Here is a 10,406-nt window from a genome sequence, read left to right as displayed (position 1 = left end):
ATCGCATATATATATATATATATATATATATATATATATATATATGTACATGCGATGATATATATATATATACATATAATCTTTTTTAATTTAAATTCTTTCATATAAGAGGAGAGATATCAGAGATGATCTTTCTCTTCTCTTTTATCAGACGAAGATGAATAATACCGATTAAAATTTGAAGAATTAAATTGAATCAAATTAACATTTGCTATCATATAATTGTGATTTAATTATAGATCTATGTCATGTTATTTTTCAAAGTCAAAACTGCGCATGCATAGTTCAATTTTCTACATAATTAAAAAACGTTTTTTTTAATTAATTAATAATATTATAAAAACTCTATTATTATCTTCTCAATTCTAGCTAAAAAGGAATCGAATCGAATTTCCCAGGTCCACTCCGACAGGTTCCAATTAACTTTACATTAACGATAGTCGTTAATCGACAAATGCGATTGGTTAATTCCAATGGACTAAACCACTAATGCCCATTTCCACCAATGTAGATTAACTTTAATCTCGGTTCAACTTCACTCTTCTTTTTTTAATTCTAAAGATTAGAAAAAGATGAAGAGTTGATCAAACTTCAACTGACGATTCGATTTTTGAATGTGAAAGAAGAATCGATTCTCGATACATCGAATCGAATCAGAATCTGGCAAGTGGCATCACTACTCATAACCTCAGAAATACAGATTCGAAAAAAGTAATTTACAATTTCAGAATAAAATTGTCATTACGTTTATCTTACAATATTAAGAATGGTAAGAACTTTTTAATAAACTTTATTGAATATATTCTTTGTGATAAAAAATATATTTTTACAATTATACTCTACGGATTTTTACAAATTTCGTTAACATGTCATCTTGTTCTAGGATGTTCAACGGCACTCTGTGCACACGCTAGTGTTTCGGTCTCTAAAAAGGACTCACGATATGTTTTTATTAAATCAAGGATCCCTACCGCCGGAGGATCCTATTTTGTAAGTATCTTGTCATCGTAATTACTGACTGCTTTCTTTTTAGAAGACACAGTCAACATAAACGTTATTCTATACTTCTTGATATTCAATAAATAACAAAACTAAAACAACTTGTGTCAATTATAGGCCTGTTTTTTAATTCTTGCACTAGACTACTATAACTTTCTTATTTTTGACAAATATAAAACACATCTGTTTCATTTCAAGTTCCAAAAGTAATTTTATCTACAGAAAACAGATAACTTGTCTCTTAAAAGGAAAGCAGTCTTTGTTACAGCCATAAACTTTTATAAAACTTTTATAATAGCTATGTTTAGAGAGAATTACTTGTCAATGAAACTTCTTGCTTTAATCTTATGGGAGAGCATTAATTAATTTATATTTATTTTTTACTTATATTTATTTTTAGACAACAAATGAAGAAAGTGATAAAAGCTAAAGACTGTTATGGTCCAGTATTAGAACGAGTCAAGCAAAATAATATAGCTAAAGTGCAACAAGAAAATGACATTGCAGATCCTCCACCACCAGGAGGTAATATTATGCATATACATAATTAAGTTAAAAATAAAAATTATTACTCTCTTACATATATCTTATATCAATTTTATATAAATATGCTTTAGATGAAACTTTTGGAGTTAATGCCTCAGCAGTTGTTCCTTACAATATAACAAAAAGCAGCACAAGTATAGTGTCAACAGGTGTAGGAAGCAATGTAAGCAGTGGTGCGCTCACAATACCACCAAAGAAAACACCATCAATGGCGAAACCCAAGTGGCATGCCCCATGGAAATTGTACAGAGTTATCAGCGGTCATTTGGGTTGGGTGAGATGTTGCGCCGTGGAGCCTGGAAACGAGTGGTTTGCTACAGGCTCAGCCGACAGAGTAATCAAAGTGAGTGCACAATATGTTTCAATTTATTTAGTAATGTCCCAGATGTAAAATTAATGAAATAGCTTTTATTTCATAATACAATGATTTGGTATTTTCAAAATTGCATAATAGTTATTATAATACACACAAAAAACAATACATTAATTTGATGTTTTCAAAATTACAGATATGGGATCTAGCGAGTGGCAAGTTGAAGGTTTCGTTAACGGGTCACATAAGCAGCGTTCGTGGTCTAGCATTTTCACAAAGACATCCCTACTTATTTTCCTGTGGAGAAGATCGGCAAGTCAAATGCTGGGATCTGGAATATAATAAAGTAATCAGACACTATCATGGCCACTTGTCAGCAGTATATTCTATGGCGTTACATCCTAGTATAGACGTTCTGGTAACAGCAGGACGAGATTCCACTGGAAGAGTGTGGGATATGCGTACCAAGGCAAACGTTCATACACTCGTTGGACACACCAATACGGTGGCTAGCGTGATCTGCCAGTCCGCCGAGCCGCAGATCATCACTGGTAGCCACGATTGCACAATTCGCTTGTGGGACTTGGCTGCTGGCAAGTCCAGAGCCACTCTAACGAATCACAAGAAGAGTGTGCGCGCTCTGACGTTCCATCCGTCTCTATATATGTTTGCCTCAGCATCGCCAGACAATATCAAACAGTGGAAATGTCCAGAGGGAAAATTCATTCAAAACCTATCGGGTCATAATGCCATAGTCAACTGCCTGGCCGTGAATGCTGATGGCGTTTTAGTTTCCGGTGCTGACAACGGTACCATGCACCTCTGGGACTGGCGAACTGGATATAATTTCCAACGGCTCCAAGCGCCGGTCCAACCAGGCTCAATGGATAGCGAAGCCGGAGTATTCAGTATCACGTTCGACATGTCGGGCATTCGCATGATTACAACAGAGGCTGATAAGACTATCAAAGTATACAAAGAAGATGATACTGCTGTAAGTTGATTTTTCATCATGCTTATTTGGTGATGATACACTAATAATATTCAATTAACTCGTAATTTTCTGAACTTTACATCAACTATTCTTTATCTATGTTTTCAGACTGAAGAAACCCATCCTGTCGACTGGCGACCAGACATAATAAAGCGAAGAAAATACTGAACTCGAACTTATTTAACTGTATATACATTGATACGATTAATTTAATGTGACTGAGGGTTGCTTGTTCTATCTTCGGACATAATAACTATGTGATAACTTATCTAATGAATAATAAGAGGGTAAAAGAGTAAAAGAATAAGAGAGTAATGTCTGTTTCTGCTGATGTAAATTTTTAATCTTGATTTAACATACTTTTTATATTTTTCTAATTCTAAGAATCAGAAAAAGATAAAAAATATGTTAAATCAATATTAAAAATCTTAAGAATTAAAAAAGGATAAAGAATAAATTAAGCAGAAATAAAAACTAATCTACATTGATAGAAATGGACATAAGAGAGTAAAAGAATAAGTTGATATACTTTTGTTAATAGAACAAGTTGAGATTTATTATTGAAAGATAGAACAAGTCAGTCTGAACGCGTTCAAAAATTATTTTTTATATAGGATTACTTTGATTTCCAGATTGTAATGGATAAAGCTATCCAAGCTGCAATAAAAAAAAAGATTTCTACCAAGATTTTTGTTTAGAAATGCCAATATGTATTTCGTATATCATAAGACAAGTTCGTATCTCGGACGTATCGATTGGTTGCCAGATGCCCGAGTGGGGAACTGCGGTTCCCTTCTATCGGAGAGTTACTAGATCGAGTAGGATAGTGTCTGGCAGAAACACGCTGGACTTGACCGCGATAACATTCTATAATAATGGCCGACCCGACCCTACAAACTTTCTGCTGTCATCACACAAACCGAACGGATAGAGCGATAGTGATAATGCAGGAATTCAATACAGATGCGTACAACACAGTATGCATGTTCTCATCGACGATGGGCATGATAGGCGCGATTTATCAGGTAAATTTACACGAAATGTTATCTCCGAATGTTCCCCCTCCTTTGCTTCGTTTCTTTTATTAATTTGTAATAACTAACATACAGAACAGGAATTCATCTAAGATATAGAGTTCTTATTACGACTGAATTCGATTGCTAGAAAATATTATTTTGAAATTGGAACTTTTCTGTCATGATGCGATTGTTTTGGTTACACTTTTTACACTTTGTTTCTTCCTTTAATATATATACATTTATCCTGTTTCACATATGACAAATATATAGAAAAGTGCAGCTAAAAGAAACCGGTATAAAAGTATTTATATTGAATAACAGTGATGTAAAATATGATAAAAACATTATTTGAATAAAATATGAAATAATTTTACATATTTGTTTTATATATATATAATTACAGTCATAGTGAAAAAATATATTTACACATCATGCAATGTTACAGATTAATGTAAATTTGATGAGAAATATTTGAAGGTATCAAAGGAAATTGGCATTGTTAAGCACTGAGGAAAATATATTTTTTCAGATACTACCTCGAGCGGATTCGAATAGTTCTTATCGTTGGAGGAGCTTCTTCAGAGGACGAGATATTATTGTATGGCTTGCAGTTGCCGATCTCTTAGCGTCCTTAGGTCTAGTTTGTTATCGCAATTTGATTGTATGAATAGCAGTTAATAGTACATAAACATTCATAAATTAGTTATAATTATGTTTACTTTTTGGCGAATAAATACGATGATGTGATAAATAGGTAAACAAGATAGGTGTCTTATCTGGTTGTTTTGTATTCAATTAGGTGTGTTTGTGAGATCAGTGCTATGGAGAAATTTCAAGTCCATTATACCAATGGAAGGAGATATATCGAACGTGGTGTTTTGTGCTGTGTTATCGGTAATGTTGATATACTTGGGTAGAGATACTTGAAAATTTACTGGTATATTGATAGTGAATTCGGAATTTATATTATAGTAGATTATAGGCGTACTAAAAGTTGCTATACATAAAATTTAACAAAGTTAAACGTAAAATATATAAATATTTTAAATGGTTGAATATCTAATAATAATATTGCCACGTTATTTAACAAAATATATTTTATTTCAAAATTGATTATATCACGTTACTGCATTTAGATATTTTATATAAAGTAGCATTCAATGCACTAATCAAGTGGAGCGCGTGTGACTGAATTCATTATGATAGATTATTGCTCGTAGGCATGGATTCAGTATTTCTATATGGCCACGTGGATATGGACGTTGTGTTACGCAGTGGACATGAAGTTACTATTGGGAGATAAAAATGGACGTCCTGCGTGCTATCACACCTTAGCCTGGGTGCTTCCTGCCATTCTTACCTCGTTCGGGCTGATCATTCTATACATTCCCGATGCAAAGTCAGATTTTAGAAGTATCACAAATTATTTCATGCACTCTTAGAGCAATGGTAACAAATGCAAAATTGTTTTGCAGCTGCCACAACTTAACATCATTATCCAGTGCGATAATGCGTATCCTTCCGAATTACTTCGCCACGTATGTGTTACTGGCAGTGGTCATGATCGTGAATCCCATTCTATACGTCGCATCGACTCGTGATCTTGAAACGGTGGTTCTGCACAGCATGGCTCAGGTGACTGGCAGAGAGCGAAAGTTGATACAAACGATTAGAATAAAATTCGCTCTTATCAATTTGGTCTACTATGTATGCTGGACGCCCAATTTAATTAATGGATTACTATTGTGGATCTCATGGTTTCAGTTACCAATCAAGGCAATCATCACTTTATGGTACATAATGGTATGTTCATATAAATGGTTCATATAAATATCATCATTTTAAGTGCATGGCTAAATATAAGAAAATGATTGAGTCAATTTCTAATCGACAGGCTGTGACAAACCCCCTTCAAGCGTTTTTTAACGCGATTGTTTATCAATCATGGACTCGAAGGGAGAAATTACGTTTTGAATGTTGTCAAAATTTTAAATCGAGCACTAATATAAATTTAAATGCAATTCCCAAAATAGATAGCGATGTGCATGTTTCTGAATCATCTCCATTACTAAATCCACGAATAGGATACGAACAGAAAATACCACATATCAGTATAAATCATGGATCTTCGTCTCTGTGAGAATCTATTTTACTGCCAGTTTATCAAAAGTATAAATAGTATCGTGCTATATCGTAGAGATTCAATATATATTTACGAAATTTATATAATACCCACATCAGATTACTGATTAAGATTGAGATTGAATTAGAATTTAACCAATCAAAAGAAAAAAAAACCAATGAGTAAATTTAATGAACTTTAATTCCAACCTAATCTCAATCTTGATTGTAATCTGAAGTGATTGTGATCTTGAAAGTAATCTGATACGGACATGGGAAGATTTAAAACATAAAGTCAGTTTTTATACATAAATTGGACATTTTTTTTAAAGCACGATTTAATAAGATTTTTTATTAGAAACGTCTTGACTAAATCAACATTTTATTAAAAAGTTTTTCGAAATGTGACAAGAGAAATATTGTATAAAATAGAATTTTTAATATATTACACAGAAATATCGTATTAAAATATAATTTTTTATACATTATACATTCGCGATATAATAAACAAAATAAGTGGACATAATTTAGCTAATATTAAGACATAATCTACAGAAAATCGAGATTTTGAAACAGACCAATGAAGAAGATAAAAACGAAAACGGATGTATGCATGCAAGTTTCTTAAACAGAAGATTCGGCGCACAGATGCATATGTAATATAAAATGGATTGTTTAATTACTTCTAAAAGATAGAGTGCCTTTTTAAAAGATAGTCTTTTTTACACAATATGCGTTGTATAATGATCTCATAAATAAAAAAATATAACAAAATAGAAATAGAGCATGTATAATAGGGATCTCATTATTAATAACATTTTGTACTTAAACATTACGTGTTATACGCTCTAAATACTGTTAAAATATATCTTTTCTCTATATCATAATATCACGATCAACGGCGGTTACATGCATTATTGTATGTACATATATTTCATTACCTATTTTAATGCATTTTATTATACATACATATATATATACACACACATGTACATATGTATATGTATACAAATTGGTAATGAAAAAAGTACAAAATCTTATATTTTAAGAATTCATCAATATCTGCATAGTCATTTCTCTCAGAAGCGAGAAAAATAATACGAATAATATTAATAAGAGAGAGTTTAGCAAATAAGATTGAAGATAAAATGAAAAAAGTAGATAGAATTACTCTAATGAGATTACTTTAAATATTCTATATAAATTTTGATGCACATCAATCTGCTATATTATAATCACAGAGTATTGTTTCATGAATATAAATTTAATTATTTATATAGATATAAGCGGTAAAATAATCATTTGGATTTCTCACTTCTGATGTCATAATTAACGATGAAGAAATTGCGCATTCGTTAAATTATTGTTTTTTGCTCGAGTATTGTATAATAAATTAATAGAATAGGAAGAACTTTTAATAGTTACAAAAAATATTATAGATTATACTGCTTATAAGATCTTTAAATTATTTTATGCAACGAATTGTAAATATAGTTAAATATATATGTCAATTTTTATGAAGTTATTTATATTAATTTTAAATTCAAATTAAATCATTTATTAGCAAATTCAAATCTCTATTTTATTGCTATGCCAAAATGTAAAATGTAAAAACACTACAACATACGAAAGCCATTCCTTCCTACAAGTAGTACTTCCTTTCAAGATGTATTATAAAAGAATTAGAATGAGAATGAGAATTTTTCATTTATCTGTTTGGCACTTTGGCAAAGTCTGCATTATTGTTCCGCTAATGTTTAAAATAAAAAAACAAAGCACTTGATTTGTACACACAAATCCACAAAATATTTTATACTTAAAGAAAACTTAAGCCTCAGAATCGTCACGTCAAGTTTGCACCATCAAGAGGGAAGATTTGAAGCTCCAAGCGTTAAAGATGTGATTTCACGAATGATCATCTCGGCGATTCTCCATGCTAATTCCTCTTTAGCCTGTTAATCGTGATTAATGTATTAATTAAATAATGCACATTATATGTAAATAAATTACCATTATGTCTTTTATTAACAAATCATTCTAACGTTATAAAATGCCAGTATTATAAAATGTTTACCTTATCTTGTTCTATATTTACAAATCGTTTTACGACACGAGTTAGACGAGATTCTGAAATTGTTTACATAATTTTATACAATCTCGTATATATACATATCAGAACTTATTATAAACGTGACTTACCATATTTTCTATGAGGATCTGGCTCTATTTCAGTAATAAATCTACCTAAGTTGTCAACGTAACCAATGCTCAAACTAATAAAAATATACCGAATTATTTGTAACTTACAAATTAGTACGAATGTGTGTACAATATTAAATTCAATCAAATACCTATATTTATTACGTCGCCATAAGGAATCTGGATCGTAAAGTTGCCTAGTGTCAATATTCAGATGACTATTAATAGTTTTCTTATTATCAGGTAATTTGCTGCCATTATTTCCTATTTGAGAAATACTTGGCATACTAGTACACACTGAGCTTACTTCACTGCTGCAATCGGAACCTGCAAATAATATATTTTTCAAAATTATAATATATATTATATAAATATATAAAACTATTTATAAAAATTACATATATAAAAGAAGAAAACACAGGTATTAAGATATAACTCTCTAATTCTTTAATATTCTTTCACGAGTATTAACACATTATTGCAATCGATATCAACCTGTTCTTCTTATCTTGGAATGTAAACTCGGACACGGACTGGTTTGAATTGTGTTGATTAACTCTGATAAGTATTTGTAATACAGCTGCGACGATAAGAACACTGGCAGATAATGCTAGAAGAAAGTATTGGCTTTTAATACAACTACTTCAACGTAAGAGTCTATTTAGTGAGTGTAGTGTATGGAGTTCAAGATAAATTTGTGTAATAGATGAGTGGTACCTTATTGAGAAAATTATATACAATTTTACTGGGTTTATCAAAACAATCGGGTTGTGGACCGCTCTCATCCTCACGGCAAATATTCTGTTCCACATAAAAACGAATCTTATCACTAAATCCAAGAGGCATGGTTGCTTGTAAACTGAAATATCTGTGAGAAAGGTAATAACATTATAAATTATTTTTACTTCTTTCCTCCGTATAATCATATATATTTTAGAAATTACTTCTCGTATATAATAACGGCATCAGATTGCGCTTCTTCGGGATTGGCTGCTCCCTGTTTCTCCAAGAGATTCTGTTTATAACTTATAGCCGACATCCAAAAGTCCAATAACTCTCGCTTATTCTCGAGTTCCATAAACTGTAAAGAATGTAAACAATAGTCTCTTATGAAAATTTCTGTAAAAGTAACAATTGTGAAGGACGATGCAAACCTCCATGAAATAAAAGAATGCTGTTTCGTTGTATAATATATCTGCTAATTGAACATTGCCACTGGTGAGCACGTCAATTTGATGCTTACAGTGAAATTCGCTTCGTACAAAATCATTAATATACCTGCGAAAAATACAATGTTTTAAAATGAATTGATTATTTATTCGAACAACACTTATCAATAAATATACATCACTTACTCGTTTTCTAATATATCGTATACTATGCTTTGAACAGCAGATAGGCACCGTAATATAGGCTCAATGTTTTCTTGGACAATGGCCTTCTCCATATCTAGCCTTAGTTTCTCAGATATTTGATTTACATCCAGAGCTTCTTTGAGAATATACTTCTTGTAAATTCTCAAAGCATCCTGCCTAGTCGTCGTTGTGTCGTGTCTCCTACCTTCACAATCGTGGTTTGATTGTCGCGTGTCGCTTATTGCCTGACTAGTCTTTGGCATACCGTTAGACGTTACATCACATGTTCTCTCATTGAACGGTATTTCACTGCTCGTTTGAGTATTTACATTGCTAGCGAGTATGTCACAGCTAAAGTTTTCATTATCGTCTAAGGACGTAGGCAAGGCGTTCATCATCTCCTTTTGATTTGACTGTCTGACTTTCTGTGTATCTGGCATCCCAGATGCACTACACAAGCACTCCACCTCTAACCAGAACTTGATAAGAGCTATGTGCTTTCTGGTGTCCATAAACTGGATGAAGTAACCAAGGGCACTTTTATCCTTAAGTATTTCCGGTAGAGTTTTAGACAACCGAGAGCTGAAGGCGCATACTTCCTTAATGTCATTATTGAGAATCTCCTCCTCCTCTTCTTCCTCGAGACTGTACAATACACCCGAGGGTATCTGAATAGACGATGCACCACCATTGAATGCATCTACCAGAAAGTTTCTGGAACTTGTCGATTTTGTAAGTGAAGTTTCTGGTATTCCGGACTTATCCCTTTGTCCTAGAAGCATTATATGCAATTTCATTCTGATGACAATTAAAAGCGAAATCATTAAAATTTATGAAAAAAATATTGTATTATAAACAGT

The 10,406-nt window shown here is 32.0% G+C and overlaps 3 protein-coding genes across 3 annotated transcripts in view; 2 read left to right on the top strand and 1 right to left on the bottom strand.

The window, feature by feature from the left end:
- Positions 1–597: 597 nt before the first annotated feature.
- Positions 598–3,218, top strand: LOC108750614 (pleiotropic regulator 1). The gene is made up of 6 exons (XM_018490173.1): positions 598–769; positions 884–990; positions 1,400–1,524; positions 1,617–1,888; positions 2,055–2,852; positions 2,961–3,218. Exons 1-6 carry the CDS (start codon positions 767–769, stop codon positions 3,018–3,020), a joined length of 1,365 nt encoding a protein of 454 aa, XP_018345675.1. The 5' UTR covers positions 598–766; the 3' UTR covers positions 3,021–3,218.
- Positions 3,219–3,529: 311 nt separating this feature from the next.
- LOC108750615 (G-protein coupled receptor 143-like) lies at positions 3,530–6,974 on the top strand. The gene is made up of 7 exons (XM_018490174.1): positions 3,530–3,877; positions 4,401–4,506; positions 4,671–4,765; positions 5,092–5,270; positions 5,347–5,674; positions 5,766–6,007; positions 6,548–6,974. Exons 1-7 carry the CDS (start codon positions 3,728–3,730, stop codon positions 6,561–6,563), a joined length of 1,116 nt encoding a protein of 371 aa, XP_018345676.1. The 5' UTR covers positions 3,530–3,727; the 3' UTR covers positions 6,564–6,974.
- A 620-nt stretch (positions 6,975–7,594) lies between these two features.
- The window catches only part of LOC108750612 (A-kinase anchor protein 10, mitochondrial), a 3,849-nt gene continuing 1,037 nt past the window's right edge, over positions 7,595–10,406 (bottom strand). Inside the window, exons 2-10 of the mRNA XM_018490167.1 lie at positions 9,547–10,318; positions 9,346–9,469; positions 9,136–9,272; positions 8,909–9,059; positions 8,687–8,801; positions 8,344–8,518; positions 8,192–8,265; positions 8,067–8,119; positions 7,595–7,944 (exon numbers count right to left, since the gene is read on the bottom strand). Coding sequence (XP_018345669.1) covers positions 7,855–7,944; positions 8,067–8,119; positions 8,192–8,265; positions 8,344–8,518; positions 8,687–8,801; positions 8,909–9,059; positions 9,136–9,272; positions 9,346–9,469; positions 9,547–10,318 — 1,691 coding nt within the window. The 3' untranslated portion in view covers positions 7,595–7,854. The remainder of the gene's footprint in view (positions 7,945–8,066; positions 8,120–8,191; positions 8,266–8,343; positions 8,519–8,686; positions 8,802–8,908; positions 9,060–9,135; positions 9,273–9,345; positions 9,470–9,546; positions 10,319–10,406) is intronic.

The sequence above is a fragment of the Trachymyrmex septentrionalis genome, unplaced genomic scaffold, assembly GCF_001594115.1.
Source record: "Trachymyrmex septentrionalis isolate Tsep2-gDNA-1 unplaced genomic scaffold, Tsep1.0 scaffold37, whole genome shotgun sequence".
Taxonomy (NCBI): domain Eukaryota; kingdom Metazoa; phylum Arthropoda; class Insecta; order Hymenoptera; family Formicidae; genus Trachymyrmex; species Trachymyrmex septentrionalis.
The sequence above is the reverse complement of the archived record's forward strand: the minus strand, read 5'-3'. Positions and strand labels throughout refer to the sequence as shown.